This window comes from Oryzias melastigma, linkage group LG16 (genome assembly GCF_002922805.2).
Source record: "Oryzias melastigma strain HK-1 linkage group LG16, ASM292280v2, whole genome shotgun sequence".
Lineage (NCBI taxonomy): Eukaryota > Metazoa > Chordata > Actinopteri > Beloniformes > Adrianichthyidae > Oryzias > Oryzias melastigma.
In genome coordinates, this window is record NC_050527.1 from 4907577 (window position 1) to 4935448 (window position 27872).

The 27872-nt window shown below is 38.8% G+C and overlaps 5 protein-coding genes across 10 annotated transcripts in view; 3 read left to right on the plus strand and 2 right to left on the minus strand.

Moving 5' to 3' along the window:
• Positions 1 to 2339: 2339 nt before the first annotated feature.
• cnfn (cornifelin) lies at positions 2340 to 4240 on the plus strand. 3 transcript variants are annotated; one of them, XM_024267919.2, is made up of 4 exons: positions 2340 to 2571; positions 3479 to 3601; positions 3679 to 3815; positions 3900 to 4240. In XM_024267919.2, exons 2-4 carry the CDS (start codon positions 3481 to 3483, stop codon positions 3987 to 3989), a joined length of 348 nt encoding a protein of 115 aa, XP_024123687.1. In that variant the 5' UTR covers positions 2340 to 2571; positions 3479 to 3480; the 3' UTR covers positions 3990 to 4240. The 3 variants fall into 3 exon arrangements, with proteins under 3 accessions (XP_024123687.1, XP_024123686.1, XP_024123685.1); XM_024267918.2 differs by lacking the exon at positions 2340 to 2571 and adding an exon at positions 2610 to 3361; XM_024267917.2 differs by lacking the exon at positions 2340 to 2571 and having other exon boundaries at positions 3393 to 3601.
• Positions 4241 to 5488: 1248 nt separating this feature from the next.
• tlr21 (toll-like receptor 21) lies at positions 5489 to 9309 on the plus strand. The gene is made up of 2 exons (XM_024267758.2): positions 5489 to 6029; positions 6115 to 9309. The coding sequence occupies exon 2, from the start codon at positions 6209 to 6211 to the stop codon at positions 9146 to 9148; it is 2940 nt and encodes a 979-aa protein (XP_024123526.1). The 5' UTR covers positions 5489 to 6029; positions 6115 to 6208; the 3' UTR covers positions 9149 to 9309.
• A 133-nt stretch (positions 9310 to 9442) lies between these two features.
• On the minus strand, positions 9443 to 13711 carry si:dkey-250k15.4. The gene is made up of 4 exons (XM_024267797.1): positions 13592 to 13711; positions 10778 to 11982; positions 10515 to 10597; positions 9443 to 10172 (listed from the first exon to the last, which is right to left on the minus strand). Exons 2-4 carry the CDS (start codon positions 11967 to 11969, stop codon positions 9567 to 9569), a joined length of 1881 nt encoding a protein of 626 aa, XP_024123565.1. The 5' UTR covers positions 11970 to 11982; positions 13592 to 13711; the 3' UTR covers positions 9443 to 9566.
• On the plus strand, positions 13632 to 18532 carry pafah1b3. Of its 4 annotated transcripts, none has more exons than XM_024267895.2 (6): positions 13632 to 13737; positions 14257 to 14345; positions 14772 to 14861; positions 16126 to 16242; positions 16414 to 16536; positions 16928 to 18532. In XM_024267895.2, the coding sequence occupies exons 2-6, from the start codon at positions 14265 to 14267 to the stop codon at positions 17186 to 17188; spliced, it is 672 nt and encodes a 223-aa protein (XP_024123663.1). In that variant the 5' UTR covers positions 13632 to 13737; positions 14257 to 14264; the 3' UTR covers positions 17189 to 18532. The 4 variants fall into 4 exon arrangements, with proteins under 4 accessions (XP_024123663.1, XP_036071677.1, XP_024123662.1 ...); XM_036215784.1 differs by lacking the exon at positions 13632 to 13737 and adding an exon at positions 13879 to 13897; XM_024267894.2 differs by lacking the exon at positions 13632 to 13737 and adding an exon at positions 13904 to 13974.
• A 2012-nt stretch (positions 18533 to 20544) lies between these two features.
• Positions 20545 to 27872, minus strand: part of LOC112143803 (hemicentin-1) — a 15403-nt gene continuing 8075 nt past the window's right edge. Inside the window, exons 7-19 of the mRNA XM_036215896.1 lie at positions 25302 to 25562; positions 24945 to 25208; positions 24577 to 24849; positions 24166 to 24420; positions 23800 to 24075; positions 23441 to 23692; positions 23051 to 23323; positions 22693 to 22944; positions 22332 to 22607; positions 21995 to 22246; positions 21596 to 21883; positions 21215 to 21463; positions 20545 to 21006 (exon numbers count right to left, since the gene is read on the minus strand). Of these exons, the coding sequence (XP_036071789.1) occupies positions 20918 to 21006; positions 21215 to 21463; positions 21596 to 21883; positions 21995 to 22246; positions 22332 to 22607; positions 22693 to 22944; positions 23051 to 23323; positions 23441 to 23692; positions 23800 to 24075; positions 24166 to 24420; positions 24577 to 24849; positions 24945 to 25208; positions 25302 to 25562 (3260 nt within the window). The 3' untranslated portion in view covers positions 20545 to 20917. The remainder of the gene's footprint in view (positions 21007 to 21214; positions 21464 to 21595; positions 21884 to 21994; positions 22247 to 22331; positions 22608 to 22692; positions 22945 to 23050; positions 23324 to 23440; positions 23693 to 23799; positions 24076 to 24165; positions 24421 to 24576; positions 24850 to 24944; positions 25209 to 25301; positions 25563 to 27872) is intronic.

The window sequence follows — 27872 nt, forward strand, 5'->3', positions numbered from 1 at the left end:
ACAAAATAGATTACTGAGGTTAATCAAATTTTATTTTGTATTATAGCACTTGTTTGTCCTCAGATACACATTGTTTATCTTGAAAAAGGTACATTTTTAAAATGAAACATATAAACGCAACAAGTTGATGCTGCTCCCTTGTGGACAGATTAAGTCATGAATAAACAAAAGTGAGTTCAACCCCGGGCTGCTCATTTGAGCCAAGCAAAACAAACATTTGATACTTGGATTGTGCTGCTGTGATATTGAGAGACTGCACAATAAATTATTTGTGAGTCATGTACTCCATCACACACTCATTCCCTCACATTCTATGCTTGAGTTCTGCATGAAAGGGAACAGAAAGTCTGAATCATCACAGAGACGCAGATGTTATCTCTAGGACTTTTTATCTCTGTTACAAAGAGTTAAACATTTTTATCAATGACAAGTGTAATAAAAAAAAATCACCAGATGAAAATAAAGTCATTTTAAAGTTGGCACTAAATCCCAAAATATAAATAAGCTAATAAAACAAACATATTTTACCTTTCTGTACAATCACCAGCCACTTTATGAGGTACACCTTGCTAGTACTGGGTCGGACAGCTTTTTGCCTTCAGAACTTTCCTAATCCTTCATGGCATAGATCCAGAAAAGTACTGGAAACATTCCTCAGAGAGTTTGGTTCATACTGACATGATAGCATCACAGAGTTGCTGCAGATGTCTCGGCTCTGCCGTTCCACCACATCCCAAAGATGATCTAAGATCTAGTGACTGTGGTCATTTGAGTCTAGAGAACTCATTGTCATGTTCTAGAAACCAGTCTGAGGTGATTCCAGCTTTATGAGATGGTGTCTTATCCTGCTGGAAGTAACATCAGAAGAGCATACACTGTGATCATAAAGGGATGGACACGGTCAGCAACAATACTCAGGTACGCTGTGGTGTTGTAACCATGCTCAGTAGGTACTACAAGTGTGCCAAGAAAATATCCCTCATACCATTATACCACCACCACAGTCTGAACGGTTAACACAAGGCATTAGGAATCCATGCTTTCATGTGGTTGACGCCAAATTCTGACCCTAACATCTAATTGTTGCCGCAGAAATGGAGACTCATCAGACCAGACAATGTTTTTCCAGTCTTCTATTGTCAACCTTTGGTGATCTGTGTGAATTTTAGTCCCAGTTTCCTGTTCTTAGCTTACAGGAGTGACACACGATGTGTTCTTCTGCTGCCAATTAGAAATTTGCCTCAACAAGCAGTTGATGTACCTGAGTGGTTGGTGTGTACATGTTCCTCATTTAGGGAAGAATTCAAACATCTGGGCATAAACTCAAGCAACTGCTGAGCCTTGAACAAAATGGTCAAAAATGTTCGGCACATTTATTTGTGTATTTGATAACGGTCAGCTCATAAAAAAGGCGAGGCAAGGCAGGTTTATTTGTACAGCACAAATCACGCATGAGGTAAGTCAAAGGGCTTGAAGAAAAAAGGAAAAATTGATAGCACAGAAATACAAAAAAACTGCAAATAAAAACATTACAGTCATGAATTATGTATAATATTACTTCCACCTATCCTTCAATTCATCTTACAGCCATTTAATCCCTTTTTGGGTTGCTGGAGCCTATAACAGAATTACTTTACAAATGGGATTTCAAACTCAATCGCACAGGGGGGCAAAATCCAAAACACAACTTAGATCGCGGACCAAACAGGATATTGAACACACTAAAACTAACATTTTTAAAACTTTAAAAACCATAATGTTCTAACATAACAGGCAGGAATATTATTCCAAAATAACCTAACTCAAACCTTAAATAACTTTTAAAATTTTACTGTCCATAAAAATTTTTTTTGCCAAAATTATACAAGTTAGAAATAAGCGCAAGATAGCATCAGTCCATTAATAAAAATAAAATGATCTGGAGGGACGGATATTATTACCCGGAGGGCCAGATCCGGCCCCCGGGCCTTGACTTTGACACGTGCTTTACAAGAAAACATGAGGAGTCCCGATAAAAGGCATTTTTGTCACAAACTGAGCTGGAAAAAAAAAGTTTTTATCCAGACTTGGAATAGAAGTTTGTCCAACATCATCAAGAACATGTTCTGAATTATAGCTGGAATGAACCAAAACAAATGTGCTCTGGAATAATGAAATCTCAGTGTTTGAATTTTTCTTTAAATTAAACTTAATCTCTTCATTCTCGACTTTATTCTAATTGTTTAAAAAAGGAACACTTTTTAATGTTGTTTCCATTGAAGGTGATAGTAAATGAAGGGAAATCCTGGATTTTTGGGGTATGTTGCGAATTAGCGACATACAACCTCAAGGGGTTAAAAACAGCTAAGGATTAGATATATTTATCACATTTTAAAAGAAAGGCCCAAGACCTACATTTTCATCTGGCTTTTAGGTGAAATTTAGGAGTTTTCATCTGCAGTATTATCCTGAAGGGGATCCTCCACACATTGACTAACCATTCTCATGGAGCAGGGTCCTTGCACTAGGATATTCCGAGTCTGGCTGTTTGGCCCGATCAGGCGGTATCCCATGGTGACCTCCTCTGATCGGGTTAGTCTCTGGCTTGGACAGTTCCTCAAAATATCACTTCCTCAGATTAGCATTTTCCACTGGTTTCTATTTCTATTTACACTTTGAGCTTTATCCATGTCATTTTATGTCTATTTCTGTTGGGTGCGAGAAGCTGGGGGAGTTGGGGGAATTTCATGATTCTATTTTTAATTGTTTTCAACCCACTGCATGAAAAGTACTTCATAAATAAAGTAAGAATTGAATTGAATATTTTTTATGATGACATTAAAGCCAAACTTCTAAAAAGACTAATATGAAGGGAATTTGTTGTAAACTTAAAAAATATATTTTTAATTTTCATAAGTGGTTTTCTTGATTCCGTGTACTAAAATTCCAGAATCTAGCAGTGATTCTAGAATTTCATGGAAACACGTTTACAAAGGAACATTTTACAACCCATTTTCATCGCCTGTTTGAGCATCACAGCTCATTTTTTATATTCTTTGCTTTTTTAATGTGCAAAGCTGAGCCCTCGGCACACATACCACACCTGAAATATGAACGTTCCACACAGCTGCTTTGTCCTTTTTGCTCGTGTACAGAGGGCTTCATGCTGGATGCACCCTTCCCCTTTGATAAATGAGATACGCCTCAAAACTAAACACAATTTTCTCCGCATAATGTTTGCACCTGGAAAACACTCAGTTTGCCGCACAATATCTGCATAAAAACTGGACTCTGGCGTCTTTGGTTTAAACAGCGAGTATAAGAGCAGAGCTTGTGCCTTTTCCTGTTCCTTCCATTTTCCATCTTCAGGACATTTCTGCAGGTAATCCCAATTTATGATATGCAGTCATCCTTCATTGATGGCAGTTTTTTTATTTATATATTTGTATCTGGTTCAACTTTTTGACCTGTGTAATGTTACATTCTTTTCTACTTGCAGCCATGGCGTTCCAGTCCAATGTGGTGAACACACAGCCAGCCACCACTTCCCGGTATACCGTCTCCTCTCAGTTGACAGACTGGAGTACAGGCCCCTGCGACTGCTGTGACGACTGTGGCATTTGTGCGTGTCTGCATGAGACAAAGATCAACTTTTGCCATCCCTTGGACAGAGTTCCAACAAATCTGTGTCTTCCTCAGGTCTGTGTGGAGCCTTCGTTCCCTGTATCCTGGCCTGTCGAGTGGCTCAGGACAGCGGGGAAAGCTGCTGCTTGCCTTGCCTTCCAGGAGCCATGATTGCCTTGAGGACAAGCATGCGCAACAAATACAATATTAGCGTAAGTGTTAATAAAAGACAAAAATCACGCCAAACAATTTCGTTTTTACTGAATTTCGTTGTGCATTTGCTACTTTTTTTGCAGGGCTCGGTGTGTGATGACTGGCTGATCATGGCCTGCCTGGCTCCATGTGGACTCTGTCAGATGGCACGGGAGCAGAATATGAGAGGATAAACAAATACGTTTTTGGCATCTTTATTCTAAACTGCAAAGCAAGAAACAACCTTTAAGGGTCTTCATTTTTTTCCACTCATTGGAATAACTCTAATTGTCTTTAAATGGATTTTAAACATTTTCTTTCTGAGCGCTGGATGCAATTTCAGTTTTGCAACCTGCTGCAACTGTTATACAGTCCAGAAAACCTCTAGATAAATCTGTTTGTTTGTGTTCTAAATGTAAATTAAATAAACTCATAAGTTACAAACCAATCGACAACTGACTTTTGATTAATGAAGGATCGAATTCAGGGTTTTGAAATTTTGATGGAATCTAATCCTGGATTTTTACAAGTTTTACTGTTGATGCCACCAACATCACTATTTAATTAGTTTAATAAAATAAAACGTTTTCTCTGTTCAGTTATGAACCCACAACGGAAGATTCAGCTGCACTCTAATCAACCCAAGTTTCAGTTCAGTGCTAGAAAGCTAAGTAAGAACAGTTCAGTTATTTAATTTAATAATTAGAACTTTAAAACTTCCCAAAAAGGAAGCAGGAAGGTTTTCAAGCTGTCGTGTATTGACGGGTAAACCTGGAACTCGAGGGGAAACAGTCAAATTGATTCAGAACAGTTTATAGTTTGACTTTAGAGTTTTAGAAACAAGGATTGAAATAAGGAAAAAGTGAGATTTTTTTTCTTGATTCTCAAAGAAAAAGTCACTATTTTAAATTGAACTTTCAATTTTGAAACCTTTTTTTCTAACTTTTACTTTTTTAATTTACATTTTTATTTGGAGCAAATTATAAAATTACATTAATGTCACCTTAAGGAGGAAGGCACCTAACAATGATCTAACGTTTTCCTTAATTCTGCTACCATTTCATGGTGATCCAAATCTATCCATAACTAAGTTTTTACAGAGGAGTTGTTTGTTTAATTCAAGAAATATTTGGTTTAAAGAACTATTTGCACATCTAGAACTAAATATTTCAGGTATGTCAGTTCTTTTCTTTTAGAAAAGTTATTCGTTTTTATATTTAAATTTTAGTTTGTTCGACATCAAGTTTTATGTGTTATCTTTCATTTGCGGTCCACCTTTTTAAAGTTCCTCATTGTTGCTACCTTGTTTAGGAGTGGGATCACCAACAGCAAAACCACAAGCGGATCTACTTCTTGTTGCAGAAAAAACTTTATCAAAGTCAAATAAGTACACTAATTTATCAGATGGTTGTTGATTTTTAAGTTTAACTTTGAAGGACAAAAATCTTATGATTCTTTATTTACTCTCTCTTATATTTTAACTATAGGATAAATATAGACCGACTAAATACTGTGTGCCTCTGCTACAAAAAGGAAACTGTTAACAAGGCTTTAAACCAAAACTAACGTCTGCATGAAAGCTGATTACATTAGTCGAAATTCACTCAAGCAGTGAAAACAGCTAAAAGGTTTAACACGTTTTGTTCTCTTTAAATGTAAGAAATCATGCACATTATAAGAAGGAGAGGTTGGACTTTACTTCCTCTTTCTGGTGCTCTGTTACTCTTGAAACAAACAGAACTTCAGAAACACACAAGAAGAGACAAAAAAACAGCTTCATATGAGAAGGTGAGAGAGCTCGTTTATTATAATGAATAAATTAATTCCACATGTCCTTTTTCAAAATAGACAGAGGAGCAAGAAACATGCTTTACTTCAAAGAACTCGTGAAGGTGGCGTTTCTGATAGACACGTGCGGCGTTCAGGTGACGTTTCAAAGCTCTCTCTTGAAATATCTGTCATAAATGAACTTTAATCCCTCTAAGGGATAACAGAGAATTATTACAGTCTCATCCAACATAGATCTTAAACGAACATTAAGTGGCTTCCTTCCATCAGTTGCAATGACCTGGATTGACTGTTTTTCCATTACTTGAACAAGGAAATGAGAGCGCTTTAAAAAAGGAAATGATTTTTTTCTTGTTCCAGTTTTTTTGGGAAATCAAACTGTAAAACCAATACAGTTCCCCAAGAATGACTCAGATTGCCTTCGTATGGACCGTCCGTTGAACAAGGTAAGCTGCTTGTTTATTCCAAATGCCTTTTTAGATGGTAAAGTATGAGTTTTCTGATTTTAAAATTGATTTTCTTCTTCCCCAGAGTTCGGATTCACCTGCCAGCCTGAGGTCAGTCCATAATCAACTGACAGACAGAGGAAACTCATTGGATTACTTTTCTTCACTTAACAACCTAAATGGCTTTCCTGACTCGCAAGCTTTTGGCACTTACGGTTGTCCTTGGTGTGGTTCAACTCGTCGTTGGCTACAGCTATAGAAACTGTATTGAGGATCAGTGGTCACAGCGGAAAAGCTTCCACTGTACCAGGAGGTACTTTGGGAACATGTCTTACATGACACAGGACCTGCCGGTGACTGCTGTCAATCTCACCATCAGTCATTGCAATGTGAGTCGCATTGACGACAGCTTGTCTCATCTATCAAACCTTCAGCACCTGAGTATAAGCCCTTGTAACCTGAGGATCATCGACATGAAAGCTTTCCAAAAATTGAGTAAACTTAAAACTTTAGATCTGTCCTTCAACGAATTGTCTGAGCTCAAACCTTTGTTGTTTGAGGATCTGCACAACCTCCACTCCCTCTTGTTGGCTCACAACAAACTACGAGCTCTCCCTGAGGAGGTTTTCTTAAACACTCTAGGTCTTGAGACTTTAAACATGGGGACAAACCTGCTCACCAATTTCTTTAATGTTGCCAAATCTGTATCGCATCTGATGAATCTGACGGTTTTGGACCTCAGCTTCAATCATTTCACCTCTTTGAGTTACTCTAATGTGTCTTTGCCCAGATCCCTCACAAAACTCTCTCTGAGTGGAAACAATTTGCTCACATTAGGATGTCAAGCGACATTGTTTAATTACGTCAAGCTTCTGGATCTGTCGAACAACACCAAGCTCACTGCGAAGGCTTTTCAAGGAGTTGATTTGAGTCACTTAAACTCATTGCGTTTGCAATTGACGAATGTGGACATACTGAAGTTCTTAAATATCAGCAATGTGAGTGGAGTACACGTCGACTTCTCTGGCACTGGTTTGAAGAATAAAACTCAAATCGAGAAACTCTGCGAACTACTAAAGAAAAAGCACAGCATCATAAAAAATTTGAGATTGGATTATAATGGGATTAGAAGTACATCATTTGCACTCCACTATTGCCCTACAATTACAAAGGCTTTAGATTTATCCCATAACAACCTGAAAACCATAAAGTGCCTCGGCTTTCTTGATGGACAAGAAAAGATCACAGAGCTCTATGCAGAGCACAACCATCTCACATCCCTGTTACCCTGCAAAAACAAAAGCAAACCTGCTTTGAATAAACTGGAAAAGTTGAGTTACCGCTACAATCGTATCCTCTCAGTGAGCGCAGACGCTTTTCATCTCACTCCAAACATAAAGACGCTGCAACTTAACATAAATAGTATTGCATTTTTTGACCACCATGCCCTGAAAGGCTTAAAAAAGCTACATGAGCTACGGCTGGATAATAATCTCTTAACGGATCTGTTCAATGACACCTTTGCAAATACTTACAACCTGAAAATCCTTAATCTGCGCAACAATCGCATTTCTGTCATATTTAACGGGACATTCCACTACCTCAAAAAGTTAACAATCTTGGATCTGGGAGGCAATAAGATCACTCAATTCCAGGCAGGCGGCTTTGATGGCTTAACAAATCTGTCAAAGCTCTACTTGGACGGAAACAACCTAAAACAGATTGACACCTCTTTCTATTACGCATTCCAGGATACTCTCCAAGTCCTGGATTTAAATAGTAACAAGATCCGATTTTTGAGGGACGACAAAAGCTCCCCTTTCATGAACTTCAGCAAACTCACCGATCTCAAACTGGGGTCGCAGCGGCCTCACGGTCTCACCATTTTACCTCGCACTTTATTCCGAGGCCTGCACTCACTGAAGTCTTTGTACCTCACCAACAACAAAATCTCCCACATTCCTCATGATGCCTTTGATGATTTGACTGGCTTACATTTTCTCACCCTGGATAACTGCTGCGTTGGGAGGGTGAACTTGCAACCAGGAGTCTTTAAGAATCTAAGAAACTTGACCAAACTAGTCATAGAAAATATGGGCCTTCAAAGTTTCACCCGGGAGGTTTTTGGGAACCTCACACAGCTGAGGATCCTTCAGGCAAACCACAACGCGATGCAGAGCATTCCTGTAGACGTCCTGGAGAGTTTAACCAAACTCCAATACCTCGACATCCGTAATGTTTCTCTGAGCTGCACCTGTGAGAACATCTTATTGCAAAACTACACCCTTCACAACCCCGATCTCCAGGTAATCTATCTGTACAACCTTCAGTGTCCGGAGGATAAAAGAAGGACATTCTTTAACTTTAACACTGAAGTTTGTTTCATAGATTTAGAAAAGTACCTGTTCTTCTGCACTGCAGTTGTGATCTTCCTGTTTACAGTCACTCCACTACTTCATATCAAACTCTACTGGAAAGTCAAGTATGGATACTATGTTTTCCGCGCCTGGTTCAGTGACCATTGGAGTAGAATCAGAGACAAAGAGGAGAATTGCCAATATGACGCATTCATCTCCTACAACTCCTCAGATGAGGAGTGGGTCATGGATTATTTGGTGCCTAACCTTGAGGGGAATAAATCCCCCTTTAAGCTCTGTCTGCATCACAGAGACTTCGAATTGGGTCGAGACATCGTGGACAACATAGTCAACGCAGTTTACAGCAGCAGGAAAACTGTTTGTGTGGTGAGCAGGAGCTTCCTGTGCAGTGAGTGGTGTTCCCTGGAGATTCAGCTCGCCAGTTACAGACTCTTTGATGAGCACAGAGACGTTCTCCTGCTCGTCTTCCTGGAGCCGATCTCAGAGAGGCAGCTGTCATCCTACCACCGCATGAGGAAGGTCATGCTAAAAAAGACGTATCTACAGTGGCCCGGTCCGGACACCACTAATCTTCTGCAAGCCCAAGAGCTGTTTTGGAGTCAGCTCCGGAGGGCAATAAGGGCAGGGAACAGGCTGGAAACAGAAGATGGAATCCAGGAATCCTATGCAGCCACGGATGATCAAACTGAGAAGCCTTGTGAGGATCAGACACCAGATGAGAACTGTCCCTTGCTAGTATAACTTTGTTTTTATTTTTAATATTTATAACAATGAACCAAATCAGTGTGTTGTAAACTGACTTTTTGAACTGCCAAGTGATACATTTATGTTTTATAGAATATCAAATCAACAACATAATTATGATCTTTTTAGCTTTGAAAATAATTATTTGTTACAATGTCTGACAATAGTTTGATTATATAAAGTGAAAATTCTCCTTCAGTCCCTTTAAAGATGTATAATCTGCATAAATAAATCCGCTTATAGATGTAAAATATCTTTCTGTTGCTAAAATAAAAGTCTTGTCATAACAACTTGTGTTGTTCGTTTTTAATTTCAGTTTAAAGTAAATTGCAAAACAAAAACAAGCATTGAGTTTGTGGTACAAACAGAAAAAAAATGTTCATAGAGTTGTCTCTAGATGGCCCTCCATCACAGTTTAGTACAGTCTCATGGGAGGAAAGGACCAGTGCTCAGGGCTTGGAAAAGAAGAGGTACGAGGAGGCTCTGGGCTTCTTTCAAGCATGTAAGATGGAGGATAATGCTTCATGTCTGTGTGATCGGAGTGAAACGCTGGAGAGGGCGGAGGCTCTCTGCACCGCCGTAAGGGCTGAGAGTGTCTGCTGTGAGGAGGACTATAAATGTGGACAGGGAAAGAATCAATTCCAAAATGGTCTGGGAAGACCGCTGGCTCACTTGCATGCCCTTCCAACAGTGGTGCTTGGTTTGGAAGGATGCCGCCGCCGCAGGGTTCAAGTTCACAGCTTCCCTTTCTAGCCTCTAAGGTTTGGTTCAGAAAGCCACTTTCAAAGCAGTTAAACTGAAATGGTTCTGGGCGTCTTGACTTGGTGAAACAACATTCCCAGTCTTCGGAGGTTGAAACCGTTTCTCTTTGAAATATGGTGGGAGAATGAGGAAACAAATCCCTTTCCAAGATCCCAGATGGCTCAAAATCCACGTTGAAGTGAGGGGAGAACTGCAGTCTGGGAGCTTCGTCCAAAGGCTCCATGAAGGTACTCGTAGGAGTTCCAAACCAATCAGCCGACTTTGCATGAAAAACAGTAAACATTAAATATATGAACATGTGTTTTCATTTAAGTAGGAGATATATAAACCACATTTTAACATTGTAACTATCTCAACAAGAGCAGGAAATGTTAATTTCTGAGTCAGGGGTTAAAACTGAACAGAAAAGCAGAAGCTTTAGTTTGGTTTGACTGATAGCGTGTCAAAAGGGAATCAAATATATGGAAGTGAAAAATGTGAACCATAGCGTTGATAGACAATCTGGTTTGGCTCTTTTAGGATGGTAAGAGGTCAAAACGGTGCTCAGAAACAATATTTGAATTCCCCTTTCCAATAGAAGAAATGAAAACTGAAGGCTTACCCGCTTCAGACTCTGCTGTGGTTGTGGACTGGACAGCCACTGGAGGTTAAAATGTTTATTTTCAGTCAGTCCAACTGATTTTTCTGAAAGGGAGTCAAGGACACAAAAACATCAACTTTCTGCTGATTAATAAACACAATATTAACAAATCAAAATCCATATAGCAGCTATACATGTTGGAGTATTTTTCTCATGGTTCAAGTTTCAGGATTTTATAAAGTTTTTCGGGAACAAAGAGAAACAATTGAACGTCTTCTTTTTACCTGCACATGAAAGCTGGCTTTTCTCCATCAAAGCCTCCCTGTGCTCATGCACGGCTCTTTTGGGATGCCGGTTAATGCACTGCTGCACTTCACTGAGGTTTTCTTGCAGCCAGGGTCCATGGGTCTCCTGCAGGGACTTCTGCAGCCGCTCCCTGCACTCTTCCAGCAGGTTCCTCTTCTTTAGCAGTGGAAATTGAAGGGATTCACAAAGACGTGCTGCCAGCGCTCTCACAGACTTTGACACATTCTCAAAATCCTGCTTTTCATGCTGCATGTCGAATGTTTCACCAGCTGAGCTGCAGTCCAGAAGTGAATTTGGGTTACAACTTTCTGTCTGAGTTTGGCTGTCCTGGTTCTTTCTAGGAGGCTCACGATCAGAAGTCAGCTGTGGCTCTTTGTCCATTTCAGAAATAACATTGTTGGTGTTCTTGAAGGTTTCTACAGCGTGGCTGCTGTGCTTAGGTGAGGTATTATTTTTTAGATTTCCAGCTGATGCATTATTCTGCTGCTGTGGTGTCAGTTCTGGTGTAACATCTGATTCATGATCCATAAACTGAGGATTTTTCTCTTCTGTCTCTACAAAGACATCTTGGATCTTATCAGGAGAGTCTGCTCTGTTTATAAACGATGCCTCACCGTTAGCATCAGCACCAACCAAATCCTCCCCAGGCACTGCAGCAGAAACATGAGATGATGGGGACAGATGCAAAGTCTCAGTGTTCCTTTTCTTCACTTTTTCCCCTCTCTTTTCACGCTTGCTCTGCTCACTGAGCAAGCGTTCAATATCTATAGACTTTATTTCATGGCTGAACAGACCGTGGCGTCCTATAAGGCGACTGTCAGTGATGATGCTGGGCTCCTGAGCAGTAGGCACAGCACTCAAGACGGGAGTGCTTCTTCTTGAAACAAAGTGACAGCTGTTATGACTGCAGTTCTGGAAGTGTGTCACATCTCTCTTGCTTTGGCAGCGGCAGTGTCGGTGACATGATCTGGTCTGTTTCCAACCAACAGTCATCTGACTTCGCTCCTTGCGGGTCCTGAGCCGTTTTAATTTGTGCTGCCTAAGTGACTTACTGCAATGGTGGAAATATTTGGAGTCGGTAGCCGGAGATTTTGCTGGGTGACACTGTGGTTGCTTCTGGGAAACATTTAGGACCTTTTCTGATGTTGGCCTGCCACAAACATGGCTCATGCTGCAAACAGTTCTGCAGAGAAAAAACTGCTTTTAGCAAAACAAACATAAAATAATGCAATATGTCTACCAGACTTTAAAGACACACTCCATCTTTTGATATGTTTTATGAGTTTCCAGTGGTCTTTTAGTTATGATTATGCAGTTTTTAGCAAAAATCTCAGTTTCTGCGGAGCAGCAGGAGCTCATTAAAGATTCGCCTCTGAGTTGTGGAAGGGTATATCGGAGCAGAGTAAGCCCCCCTCCATTTACTATCATACATCTGTTTACACCCTCTCCCGCTAGCTTACAGTCCATCACAATCCCAACATAACATTACCAGTGCAACAAAAATGGTGAGCAATATCAGAACTATTCACCCGTACAGTTTTTAAGTAGCTCGGATGAGTAAAAATAAAGACGTACATGGATCTAGTCACCAATTGTAGTACCTACGTCACATCTACATGCTTTTTCCAACTGCATTTTTTTATCTGCTCCAGATTCATCACAATTTGAATAAAGAAATACTCAGAAATGCAATGTCAAGCGTAATTTTCTTTAAATGTGTCTTCTTTTATGAGAAAAAAAAACACAATTTTCCATGGATTGGGTCTTTAAAGTTCTGTTACTGGTTCATAAATCTTTGAATAGTTTAGCCCCAGATTATCTTCCTGACCCAGTATGTAATAATCAGAACTCTCTAATCATATGAACCCAGACTTTTGTCAGTTTTTTCAGTCTAAACCAAACATAGAGAAGCTACATTCAGCTTCTATGCTCCACATATCTAAAACAGACTTCCAGAAAGCATAAATATTGAATTTATTTAAACACAGGTTTAAGACCCAGCTGCTCTCAGCTGGATTTGATAACATCTGTAAGGTACTTTAACTTACATAAACGTTTATACTCTAATATCAAGTGGTAATATTCAAGGTTATAAGGATTTAGAGTAACATTTAATAACAAAGAGTGAGGAGCATGTTGCTAGTAACTAATAAATAAGTTTGCTTGATAATTAGTGCAGTAAAACTAAAACTCAAATGCAGTTATCATAATGCAAGATTTATTACATTTTACTTCACTATAATATATTTATTTTGTTGACAATCTTATGCATTTTCAATAGAATACATGCCTAAAAAATGTTTTAAAGCCTTAAGCTTTCTGCATCAGTCACTACTCTCATTATACATGACATTATGGACCATAGTTTGGAGAAGTCAACAGGAGCTATCTGAAATATATCTCACATATACTCGGTGGTCAACGGATGGTGTAAAGGAATTACTACTAATGTAATCCACTTTTGGCAGTTAAGACTTTCTTGACTTTTTTAAAGTCAAACTTTAAAACTATAGACGATAATAAGAGAGTAAATGAGAAGGTGTCACTTCTGGATGTGCTGTCATCGGTACAAGTGCGCACCCTGCCGTTGCTAATCACTCGGATTTAAAATGGTTCACAATCACCAAGCAAACCTGTAACGTCTGTCGCAATGTTGACCCAAATCACACGTGCATTAAGTTACCACTGCAAATGCTAATACAACACGTCTAATGCCGCTATCTCTAAATAAATATCAAGCAAAAACATTTAAATGTGTTTTAATAGTTTAAAAGTAGATAACAATTGACTACCTGTTGCTTGCTAAGTTGGTATATCCGAAATCTTTGTCGATTTTATATTAATAGTTGCCGAGCAACCTCTGCGCTTCTTGTGCGCAGCTCTAACTCCCATGCACACTTGCGAGAAGGTCGAATCCATTTCAGAGCGGGGGGAACTGGTGAGGCTACATTTCAAACACTTACCTGTATAGGACTGACTTAATTTAGTATTTTATACATCGTATATAAAATTACTATACTTAAAATGCTAGTTGTAATATTTGGACATTTTAAAATCTTAATAATAATAAAAAAAGCACGATCCTGCCCCCCTGAGAGGTAATGGTAGAGTCTGCAACGCTGAAAATATACTTCCTGTAGCTGATTTGGGTGATAACGATATTTTTGATTTAATGGTAGTCTTCATTCATTAATATCTTTCGTTGAAGCCATCTTTTAAAGACAGTTTTGCTACTTTTTATGCATTGCAGCTTTTAAAATTACAGTGTAGCACCTGGCGTTTCTCTTTCAAGGGAAATCGATCTTGTGTTGGTTTAAGTAAGCTAGCTAGTGTGGCTAATTCAGTCAGCCCTTAGTGTTCGTTAGCAGTTGATACGAAAGCCTTCGGCTTTTGTGCGAGTTTTTTTTATCCTTTTGTTGAATACATTAAACCCCTACGTAACTGCTTTACTAAACAGGTAGAGCCATGAGTGGAGAAGACCTAAATCCAGCCGCCACACCCACTGAATGTGTGGACATCCACGGCGATGGAAGATGGATGTCTCTGGTATGTAAACTAACGGTATTATCATTGACTTTGCGTTGTATTGCCATCCTTTCAAAAATTGCTGTTTTCATATAATAAAAAGTAGCCTTACTTGGATTTTGATGGTGTTAAATTCACATTAACTAACATTAATCCTATATATATATGGATGCATTTACATTTTTACAAATATTTTTTCGTCCTTAAACCTCAATGAATGGCTGCTTTAATAGAAAGTGACAAAACAAAGTGATTCATAGATGCCATTTAGCCCAGCCTTGTAAATTATTTATTAATTTGCATGATGTATATTTGCATTTTTACATGCACTTTTTTAATTGTCTTGTTTCACAAGCTACTTCGTTTTAATGCTGCTACCCAAGTAACAGCACACAAACACAGTTTGTGCTCAATATTTACACCCTTTCTTTCTTCTTTTGTTTGCAGCACAACCACTTTGTGTCCGAAAGCAAAGACAGAGAACCTGATGTGCTGTTTGTTGGAGACTCCCTTATTCAGCTCATGCATCAGTTTGGGGTAAAACTCTAATTTGCTGTCTAGGAAAAAAAGCATGCTCCTAAAAATACTTTCTATAGAAACACTTGGAGGCTTTATGTTTAATTTAATATGTCTTGAAGTTGAACATAATAAACTTGGATTTAGAATAACTTTTTTTGACTTATCAAGGTAAAGATGTTTGTTGTGAAGAACTTTAAATGTCTTTTTATTTTGTCTTTTTTGAATAAGTCTCTGGAAAGTAATGTTGCTAAATTCAGATATTTTTAAAAAGATGAAAACCAGGATTGTTTTTAAAGCTCAATACACTTTATTTTCCTGTTTTTTTTACCTGGACTTACCTAGGAATTCTGTGAAATAATTTATTGCCAATAGCTTAAAATGTTTCCACATACATATTTTTCAAACCACACTAAAAGTTGAAACATTTATTTTAGACTAATTAAACAACAAATGACAAACTAAATAAAAATGTTAAAGATAAAGCAATATTTTGAACAAAATAATAATAATAATAATAAAGGTTTAAATATAAACAAAAAAATTCTCAATATCCTCTCAATGTGCCTTTTTGTGGGAATCTGAATGTCATCTTTCTTGTGGTTCCACTTGTTTTTAGTATTTTCTATTTCTGAAGTAATGACTGATCACACAACTAAGGAGCATGTCTCTATAAAGTCAAAGAACTCATGTATTGGCATTATATTTACAGCTGTAACGTGACTTCTCATTGCAAAGTGGAGCAGAAACAGATAAACAAACCAAGATTTTGAAGATTAGGTCATATTAAGCTCCAATCTTTTTATAGAGTTTATAACCACTTAATCTGGGAAAGTTTGATTATATGTAGACTTTGCCAAACTGACTTTGTTTTCTGTCATTTTTTTAAACTCCTAGTTTTATGTAAAAGAGCTCTAACCACTCTGTTACGGTATAATACATTTATTAGGGTAGTTTCTCTCAAAAAGCTTAGATGTTTATTTAACACACGATTTCCCATAAAAATAGTTTCAACAACGTTTTGCACACTGAATAGATGTTGAGACAAATGTTGACTAATGCTCCAAAGAGATTACGTTTTGGTATTGACATGTCAGATTAAAATAACAAAATGGATTTAAGCATGTCTGTCATCCAAAATTAAAGGCAGCAAAGGATCATTATGTGTGCAGATACTCTTGCACTTCTCTATATGTGGCTGTCCTATTGGACTTAAGTGTTTTCATAAGCTTGCATATAAAGCAAACTTGTGCTAACCATCTGAACATTCATTGTTTGCCTGCAGATATGGAGACAGTTATTCTCTCCTCTTCATTGCCTCAACTTTGGAATCGGTGGGGATGCGACACAACACGTGCTATGGAGACTGAGCAATGGTGAACTGGATAACATCAGCCCAAAGGTTTAAACCTCTGCCAAATATAGAGAACATGGGGACGCTTGTTTATGCAGACAAAAGAGCCATTGTGCTCAACTTTGTGCTAAAAATCTCAATTCCGGGTACATTGATGTCCAACGGCCAATGACGCTTGTGCTCAGAATCCTTTCCTGCCTCTTTTGTCTCTTGTGTTAGGTTGTGGTGCTATGGGTCGGCACCAACAATCATGGCCACACACCTGAACAGATCTATGGTGGAATCATGGCTATCATCCAAGTCATCAAGAACAAGCTCCCAGATGCCCATACACTCGTCCTTGTAGGTTTATTTCTTTAATTTCATCCTTCCTCTGCCTTTTTAATGCCACTTTTCATGGATCTGTCAACTTACCTGCATGTTTAAACAAAAACATGGCATGACGTTAATGCAACCATCAAAATGAACAATGGTGGTAATGCCTGAGTGGTGTCTCAGCTATCTCAGATGAGCTCAGGGCTTTGGGTCGTTTACACTTCGGTCACATGAGAACAGCTAAATTATGCTGTTATCAATAGCTTGGATTGTTTTATAAGGAGGTGACAATGATGAATGTTTTAGTTAAACTTGCATGTGGGTGAGAAAATGTCATATTAAACCACATTTCGTTTGTTTTAGTACTTAAGAATTGCAAAACAATTTTGTTTTTAAGTATGGAACTTTTGTTTTCCAGGGTTTGCTGCCCAGAGGCAAATCCCCAAACCCTCTGCGGGAGCGAAATGCCCAAGTAAACAAGCTCGTCAAGGAAGCCTTGTCATCTCTTCCACACGCATCCTTCTACAATGTGGACCCCGGCTTTGTCCTCTCAGATGGTAGCATCTCTCACCAGGACATGTATGACTACCTTCACCTAACCCAGAAGGGCTACCAGGCCGTGTGTGAACCGCTGCATGTCCGTATCAAGGAAATTCTAGATAAACCTACCGAGAACTGAGCAACCAGGCTTTAAATGTACACTACTACAGTGGTCCTCATCCCTGTTTCAAGAGAGCGGTGCACTCAGCTTTTTAGGACCGTAGATGGCGACTATGTTCAATCATAAAGGGCTAAGAGCAGCAGTTCTTGGTGTTTGTCTTCTCTGCAACCAGGGTTGATGACCACTGTTCTGGAAAACGGGATCATAAGGATTTTTGTGTTTCTGATAAGGTGAAAAATGAAATGTGTTGTGTTGTAGAAAGACATAGTGGTCCCCGGTTCACCTGTGTCTCTGGTTCCCAAAGCATTTGGCCGTAAAAGATGATTTCATGACACTAGTGATTGATTAAAGGGATGAGTATGACGATGGAATTCCTCTGTGCTCGTGACCGCACACTTACGATAAGTAAATAAATTCAGTAATTTTGGATTAAGATTTTTATGAATATGCAACAACCTTTTATTTGACCAAACACATTCTTTGATTGCTGCAAAGCCACGTGCCTCATATCTCATCCCTTTTAGCTGAAGGATCAGAGCTGGATTTACATTTACATTTGTATGGAGGACTAATGGAAGGAGTCTAAGAATACTTTTTCTTTCTGAGGGAACCAGAATGGGATTGGGGTTGGAAATCGTTTTGGACTCCTTAGTGCTAGTATATGCCTGCTAGATGGAACTGCCTTTATTAGATAATCCATGTAGTTAGTCTGTGTCGTCTGTTCCTACATAAACCATTTCTGTGGTTTTCCTTTTAATTGCTATCAATCCTTTTTTTTTTTGAAAATATTTCGATTTCTTTTAGCAGAAGAGCACAGATGGAGATGTGAAGATTGGAATTGGAATGCCAGAACTAAACCATACCTGGATTTATCCCATCACTGTCATTTTTACATCTACAATTACATTTGTGCATTTTTGTTTCTGCTTTGTGTGCCATGGAAAAGGTATATGGCTTTACTTTGATGTTTTTTTCCTTGTAATATTTTAATGTATGTATTATTTTCAATTACCAAACTTTCTCACGATGTTTACATGGTTAATAAGTGACATGTTTTTGTCCTTTTCTTATGTTTGATTTCAGTATTGATGCCTTTCAATCATTTTTTTTCTTTTATCTCTCCTAACATTAGCAACGTTTCATGTGAGCGATCATGTATGTGTTAGAATATATTGTGAAGAGCTTTTTCTTGTACTTCTCTCTCCTGCCGCACGATATCGCACTCAAGCATTTAACGCGCTTCACTTCACGACAATATGCTCGAGCACTTCTCCATTAAGGACTGAGCCGCGGAGACTGAATTGTAATTCATAGTGGCTAATTCTCCATGTAATGAAAGAACTGCATAAAATGTCAAAACAACACGATGTCGTGTCCACTGATGGCTTTGTCACAGCGTTGAACTTTCACTTTGACTGCCGTTGAAGCATCTGGAGTGCCTGTCAGCTTCAGTGCTGGATCACTCAGCATCAGACCTGCTGTAAGTGCTGTCAGTGAAATGGCCGATTGATTCTGGTGTCAGACATGTCTAGAGCTTACAAACACATTTTTGGGATTTCAGAATGGGGAAACTTTTGTTTTGCTTTCAACATCTTCATCAATCATTGTAAGAGATTCTTCTTTTTAAATACAACTGTAAAACAATTTTCAGATAGTTACACATCTGATGATACACAACCTTGTATTTGACAGCACTTCTTTCACGGTTACTGGATTAGAACGGTCTGCACTCCCATGCAAGATTGCTATCCCACCTCTGGAGCGTGACTTTTTCTATTTTTTTTTCTTTCTCACAAAGGCATGTCTATGTCCTATTGAAAAAATGTATGTATAGTTTATAAAAAAGGTAATTGGAAGATAGGTCTTTTATGTAGAAACAAAGTAAAAATAGTTTTATTTGGAACTACAACATAGATAAATTTTCCATATTTCCGTAAACCAATATGTGAGATGTGTTTGGAGAAAACTTTCCCTGTTTTTCACAGTCATCTGTAAAATGAAACTACTGGAAATTTTCCAATTGACAGTCCAACAATAGTGATTCTAACATTCACGCCTTATTGGATTTCGGGCCAGAACCATGTGAACGCCAGTTTTCCTGACAGCAACAAGCCATTACTCAAACCCGCGATAAGATCTGTTGGCAACTTTTTCCATGTTCGTCTCAGCTTTTTGAAGCAAAAGAGTAGTTGGGGCATGCCTTGTGGCGTTGGCAGTTGATGAATACACTGAGGGTTTAATTTCAGACATCCAACACCTTTATAAAGACCAGCATGAGCTTTGCTATAGGATCCACCCGTTTGGTTGGAGCTGGTGCGCAACTTTCCCTGGACACAAAGTTAACATCACGATGGAGCTGAAGCTGCTTTTGACGTCCGTATTTCTGCTGCTGGTGTTCACACATGACATCCAAGGTAAAAAGAATTTCAACCCACCTGTATTTAATACGTTTTTATTTGCATTGTGTTACTGCAGTTACATAATTGTATTCCTTTTGTTGAGGTCTTCCTGGAAAACAGGAACAATCCCTCATTGGGAGTTCCAACAATGTCGGTAAATAACAGTTGTGATCGCATTTTTTTAAGTTTAAAAGCTATTTTTAAACCAGATTTAATTTGTTTAATGGTTTGTTTGTAGATTCTCCTGTGGAGAATTTGCAGACAACTTCACGCCCAGTCACGATTCGAAGGCACCTGAGACGATCGTGCAACTGTAAAGGTGAAACCAAGACTAAACTCTTTTTCTAACCATGTGTGGTAACAATGCTCCTTGAAAGTAACTTGTTTTTTTGGTCACCAAGGATCAAGAAAAGAGATAATGAGACCCCATTGTTCATGTAAACAGTTGACTACGGACGGTTCAGGCAACAAAGGAAAATGTGAGTTCTGGTTCTAGCAAAATGAATGGAAACTTTGAAAGTATTAATAATCAGAAATATTTTAATATGTATTATATTTGTGTTTCTTCTTCTCCCTCAATTTTGTCATCTGTTTGGAACGACTAAAAAAGGGATTCTACGCTGCCGTCTGGACAAACACAAGAATAAGAGGTGTGTCAAGATTTGGAAACCGAGCCCGCCGATTCCTCCGCCCATTCCCATGTAATTAAGAGAATTCCTCCTTGTGTAACAAAAGTATCTACAAATGCATATTTTTTATAGCAAAATATTTCTTAGCTTGCAACTTTTATGTGCTTCTGGCAAAGACTTGTAACTTAATAAAAAGAATGCCTCCAGCCTGTCTGTCTTAACTGGTGCAGATGTATTCATGCCCGTTCCCTAATAAACTTTATACAAAACTATTTTTTGTCTTACTCTTTATTGATCAGTAAGGGTTATTTGCTGTGTGACCCCCTAAGGGAGCCCCCACAAAGAAGAAGACTTGATAAATTACATTCCAGAAAATCAACATATCATTTGTGAATTTATGACATTTATATATGTTTATATTTTTTGTAGTACTTATACATTTGTTGTAATCATATTAAAGATAAAGTGCAATATACAGAATATTAAAAAAATCAGAACTTGTACCACACAAAAGGTATTTAAAGTATCAGAAAACTTCACAACAGCTTTTTAGTACAACCAAAGCAATAGATCCATACAATTATAAATATGTTAGATAATCTTTTCCAGAGAGTAGTTTTCCACACTGGTGTCAGATTTGGATTTTTGGCAAAAGTGCTTGATGAAATGGTGCAGAGGGAGCAGGAGGTCTGTGAGGCCAGCAGGGACCTCAGGAGGACTCAGCGGAATAGCACATGTGCAGAGAAAACAAGCAGACTCATCGACAACAGGCTTCCATGGGCGGCAAAATGCATAAGACAGACCTGACCTGGTGATACAATGAGAGCAAAAAGAGAACAGTCAATGAACAGAAAGGCAACCTACAACTTTTACAGAATTTTTCATGAAGTTTTTCATAAGCTAAGAGTTGAGTTGTGTTTGTCAAGCATTCTAAGTTAAATCAAAAGAAAAGAAACGTGTGCAGACGATATTAACATGACCACACAAAAATATTCAAAAAGAGACCTAACACTCACCTCCAACAACTAAAGCTTCGGTTTGGTACATTGTGACTTTTGTCACAGGGTTTGTTGCCTTACAAACGTAGATCCCTGCCTGCGTTACATTGAAAGTAATTTGAGGTCCAGTCTTCAAAGGAGTTGTCTGATTGGTGAAGAACCACTGGAAGTCACACTGTGGCCGAGAATCAGCCCAGCATGTCAGAGAGACAGAGGTGCTCTGGGAACCCGCATTCGATCTGGAAATAGTTACTTTCAAAGGACCATCTGCAGAAAGAATGGTTGACAATAGTGATATTAAGTAGTTTTCTTAATAACAGTAATGGTTTAAAATATTTAAACCCAAAGTAATGGATGATGTTATTAAGTTTACATTTAAAACTCAGTAGTAACACTCACAGATAGTCAGGAGGGTGTGCTCTGGACTCTTATGAGCAGCTGCCTTGTTGGTAGCAGCACACTGATATTTCCCTTCATCCTGCAGGGTGACTGGTGTGAAGTGAAGCATGTTCTTCTCAGTGCAGTACTTGGTCTTCTGGCTCCCACAGGAGTCGCTCACGTTTAGGTACTCGCCATCCTTCATCCAGGAGATGGCGTCATAGGGTCCAACAATGTCACATGTGAGTGAGAAGTTTTGCTGGTTTATTGGAATTGTGTTGTTTTGTATCATGATTGACTTAATTCCCTCTGTGAACACAAAACAGCAAATTCAGGCTGAATGTCATTTTGTACAGTAGACAACACATAGTGATTACATGTGATTTGAGGTGTGCCGTATCAATATTTGTGGTAACATACCTATAACTGTCAGCACAGTTGAGTTGGTGCTGTTTTTTCCTGTGAGGCTATTGTGAGCCATACAGGTATAGTTGCCACTCATGTTAAAAGTCAAAGGACCAACAGTGAGCATTGATGTGACTGCTACTTGAGAGTCATTGAACCACCAACTAAAGTGACTTGGGGGAGTCGATGAGGCAGAGCAACTGAAGACGACTTCACTTCCCACTTCACCAAACTCTGGCCCTTGGATGACGGGTGTGTCTGGTCCATCTGCAATTGGCCCAATTTCACATTTAAAAATACTGATCACAAAACCAGGGATTACATAAAAGTATTGAAAAATGATTTTACTCACAGTTGACTACAAGTTTGTTGAAAGAGCTAGTCATGTTTTCAAAACTATTGACAGCCATGCAGCTGTAGTTTCCAGCATCAGAACGCTTCACAGACACAAACTTGACTGTCTTGTTGTCCATCATGAAAACTGTTCGGTTGTCCGCCTGCAGTGGCATCCCGTCCTTCATCCAGTAAATGTTATCAACAGATCCAGTTACATTGCATTGTAGAGAGTAAGAATAACCCTCCATGGATGAACTCATTTCTTGCTCTATCTGTACTTCAGTTATGGGGTCTGAAAAAGAAGCAAAAATCCTCAACCAGTTAAAACTCTCCAAACCACAATGTCACTGTGACATTAAAGCAAAAAGTTGTCTTACCAACAACAGAAAGCATTAGGTAACCCGTCCTGTTTTGGTTGGTGACGTTGTTGAAGGCTGTGCAGACATACTTCCCACTATTGCTTTGGGTGAGGAAAGGAATAACATAGACAGACGTGTTGGCGACCACAGAGCCACCAAAATGCCACGTGAAGTGGCTCATGGGGGTTGATTCTGCAGAGCAGGAGAGATCAGCTCTTTTTCCTGCCTTCTCTACGCCTGGTCCAGTGACATTTACCACACCAGGTCCATCTGAGCAAATGTGAAGAGAAGATGATGACCATTTAACACCAATAAAACCGAAAATTCTCTACAAAAAGTTGTGAGACATGACAACATATATCTAGAATGAACTTACAGTTGACAATGAGGTTGTAGGGAACGCTGGTCACGTTTTCAGCCTGATTACAAGCCATGCACTGGTAGTTTCCAGTATCAGAGCGTTCTGCTGGCATAAACGAGACCGTCTTGTTGTTCTGGAGGAAAACGATTCTGCTGCCCGCCTGCAGTGGTTTGGAATCCTTCATCCAGTGAATGCTATCAACTGGTCCTGTTGCGCCACAGGTTAAATTGTAGGGCTGGCGTTCCACTGCAGAGTTCATGGACTGTACTTGAACGTTTGAAATTGACTCTGAAAACACAACAGATGCCACCCAGAAGGTCACTTTTCTTTCTGCCCTCCATTTATCTCAACTGTGTAACAACTTTTTTTTGAATGTAGACAAGAAACTTGCTTCATGGATCTCACCAATAACAGAAAGCATCAAGGAGTCATTGCTGGTTCTGTTGGTAATGCTGTTGAAAGCCTCACAGGTATACTGGCCACTCAGCTCTTTGGTAAGTGGGGGCGTGGTGAACTGAGACATGTTGGAGACCTTAGAACCATTGAAATACCAGCTGAAGGAGCTCTCAGGTAAGGAATCTGCCGAACAGCTCATACTGACACTGGATCCTTCCGTTGCCACACTCGGGCCTTTGACAGTTGTCATTTTTGGTCCATCTTTAAAAAAAAAAGAACTTGAAAAAAACTATTTTTGCTTCAACAACTTTATCGTTTGACTAAAAGATTTTTTCCATTTGGCAAAACATGCTTTTCATGACACTTACAGTTGACGACGAGGTTGTAGGCACGACTGGTCATGTTTCCAAAAACATTTACAGCTGTGCAGTGGTAGGTTCCTGCATCGTCATGATCGACAGAAACAAATTTGACTGTCTTATTGTCCATGTGGAACATAGTTGTGTTATCCTCTTCCAGTTCTCCCTGCTCCGTCATCCAGTGAATCTCATCAACATCTCCAGTGACCTCACAAGTTAACTCGTGTCGTTCGTTTTCAATGACGGAAATTGTGTTTGTCGTTATAGTCACATTCACAATTGGATCTGAAAATTCAGCAAAGTGCACAAAGTTTAAGTCTGGTTTGAGTCACATTTTTTATTTTTCTGCGTGAAGAATTATCGTCCATGTCTTACCAATAACAGAAATGTTTATGCTGTCACTGCTGTTCAGGTTGGTGATGTTGTTGAAGGCCACGCAGGTGTACTGCCCGCTCAGCTCTTTCGTCAGTGGAGACGAAACAAAGGTAGACATGCTGGACACGATGACATCATTGAAGTACCACGTGAAGTGGCTCGGCGGGTTTGATTCCGCCTGGCAGCTGAGCGTGACATTGTCTCCACTTTTTTTCTTGAGATTAGTTCCTGAAACGGTCACTCTTTCTGGTCCATCTGAGCACAAAGATTATACACTTTTAGTAAAATTCACTATTTCCTCAGTAGATTTCTACAAATAAGTTAAAATTTCATTTTTAAAATCGAAATGTATGCTCTTTGATTACCCAACTTATGCTTAGTAAATCAAAGGAAGTTATATATGGTTCTTACAGTGAACTGTGACTTGGAAGGGGCTGCTTGACATGTTGCTCACAGAGTTTGAAGCCTTGCACATGTATGTTCCATCATCTGAATGCTGGACTGCATTAAAAGTCAGTGTCCAGTTGTCACCAAATGTTGCTGTACTATTAGATAAAATAAGCTGGTCCTCTTTCCACCACTGAACACCTTCAACTGGCCCAGTCACTTGACATTGAAGGGTAAGAGATTTATTAAGAATTGCAGGGCCCCCAGTGTTTTTCACCACAACTGAAGTAATGGGATCTGCAAGAGAAAACGAGAGTTTGTAATGTAAAACATATGCGTGAGAGTTAAATATTGAATAATGTAATATGAACTAAATTAGAAAAAAAACGTACCCATAATCTGAACCCTTACACTTCCACTGTTGTACCGTAAAGTGATCGGGTTGTGGACAATGCATTCATAAACTCCAGAGTTGTTCACTGAAACATTCTGTAACTGAAGCTGTGGGCTGTTTTGGTTGAGATTCACTCCATTAAACTTCCACTGAACTGTTGCTGAAGGATTGGAGTCTGCTGAGCAGGACAGTGTGATTCCAGATCCCGACACGTGTATGGCCTTCTCTGGCATCACTTTCATCACCGGCATATCTGGACCATCTGGTGATTCAGTGACATAAAACAGTCCAAGTTTTTTTAAAAAAATGTAATTTTTTAAACAAATGGAGGGAAGACATTTTGACTCCAACTTACATCTGACGTTCAGTTGCACTGATGGGCTAGTCATGTCCCCAAGTCCGTTTGATGCAACGCACCTGAACGGGCCGCGATTGTCCCGGGTCACGTTGGGCAAAGTGAAGGTGCCATTTACCATGGCTACACCTGTAGATGTCTCATTCAACAGCTTGTAGGAGACAGAGGAGCCAGCAGACACAAAGCATGTGAAGACCACGGTGTCAATGAATTCTACCAGATTGATCTGGCTGACATTCAGGTTCACATTAGAAATGGGAACTGCAAAAAAACAAATCCAAAGGAATAGGTTAGATCTTGTATTTTTCTTTTAAATTCCTTTTTCTCTTTACTTTTGCTTGGTTTAAAATGTAACTGTATTAGATTTAGGTTGTATTAACTCACTTAAAATTGTTTACACGTTTTACTCCCTTTCAGACACTAACTTTGATTTATTTTCAATTATAAAATATATTCTTCCTGTTTTCTATCCATGTTAGTCAGTGTTCTTCAATGCTTCCTTTTAATGCCTCACCCAAATGCCTACTTGTATGAATTTTATTTTAAGTTTTCTGCCCTCTAGTGACTAAAATTATGTATTAAATGTTGTTGGATGCATCTTCCTTGTTTTTGCATGAATCTTTTCACAAAAGTGTATAAATGACATACTTTTAGACACATTTAGATAACAGAAGTAGAAGGACTATGTTTGAGGTTATTCTGGACAAAAACGATTTGATAATATCTTATCTTAAACCTAGACAATCATTATGAATTTAAAAAAATGCTGCAGTCCAGAAAAAGCTAATTTAGGAAAACAAATGTCTCTTAGATGCTCCTAAAGTTAAAACTTAAAGAGAATTTTGACTTGAATAGTAAGAAATGACTGGCACTTTTGTTCTAAATTAAATACAAATAAAATTGAAACTATGTTAAGAACTACTATCTAATATTTTCAGTTTTGTAAACTACAATATATAGATTTAAGTTGCATGGTGTTAAGTCCCAGTTCAACAGAAACAATTCTTTCCACTCCACTGGTGGCTTTCAGGTTGCACTTTCAGCAGTTTCCTGCTGAAAGATCAACTGAATCAGCAACTGCAGGACAAAAGTACAGACCAGTCTTCCCATTTATTTTTTTTTAAACGTTAAAGTTAAGTCAGCACAACACTTCCTCAGGTAGAGGTGGATGCAGTGTGCTAGTTCTCTGTTTTGTGCTCTCAAATAGGGGCTGCACTATGCATAACTTTGCATATAAAGGAGAGGAAAAAACCTAATCTGTCCAGCTCTTTGACAGAAGGAAAGACGGTGGGCTCGTTTAACAACATGGCACTCCCTGTAATAAGAGGAAAGACGTGGAGGCTGTAAATGCAAACTGGAAAAGAACATTAAACCAACATAGAAGGAACATTTCTGTCCTTGACGGAAAGTAAATTCTTCTTCACAGAATTAAAATTTGTCTTTGAAATGGTTCCTTTTTTGTAAATATTACAATTATTTTTTGGGATATTATGTTGTTTGATGCTTGAATATCATTTTAATATGTGGGAGACTTTGTGTAAATTGATTTCTGGCAAACTTAAAAATATTAAAAAAAATTTACAATACACATTCTGAAACTTGACCTGGATTTTTTAAATCCTTTTTAAACTTTTCTTTTTCTTAATCTGTCTGCTTCCTTATGGATCAACCTACCTCCATCAAATCGCATCCTCTGCATCCTCCTTTAATGCTTTCATACCCATTTTTCATTAAATCTTTAACACTGGAGCTCCTGTGTATAAGTGTTAGTTTATTTTGCATTTCTGTCCTAAAAAACACTAAACTCACCCATAAAGTCTACCCCAATCACCACTCTCTCCACTCTACAGATCCACTGGATCTTCAAGGTCTTCTCCTCCAGCTCACATCATACCTGTGAGGCACACTCACTAGTAACATTCACTATTATACTTTAAACTATTGTCTTCTGCTTCATCACTCTATCTGACAATCTCTTAAACTCCAGAACATTCTTAGCAAACTCCTCCATCTGGATCACTACTCCTTTGTTCCTCCTTCCATCCACGCCATGATAAAACAGCCTGAACCTGCTCTCATTTTATAAGCTTACCTAACTTCACATTTGGTTTCTTGAACTTACAGAAACACCTTTCTTCTTTCTACCATATTTGCCAAATCTCTATATTTCTTTGTAGTTAAAGTGTCTACTCCATGTCCTTCACTCTGCTTTCCTTTTCTCTCTCTGCCTATCAACTCACCTTCTGTTTCCTCCAGCTCCCTTTAGGTCTACAGTACCGTGGCGGATTCCTTTAACCTTGACCACATCTGGTTTTAAAGTTCTGTTTAGGATTTAAATGATTGATTTGACCTGGATTCCCTTCCTGACAGAACCCTCTGAATTTACCTGGACTTTGTGCCCCCTTGAGGTTGGATAATCTCTAGATTATAATCCTCAAATCCTTTTTTGTTCTAACAAATGACTATGATGAATTTTAAATAAAACTTGTCTCTGACATACCCAAGTCTATGGTAATCATCACATTAAAATAAAAGCGTTGGAATGGATTTGTTACTATTGTTTCAAGTCTG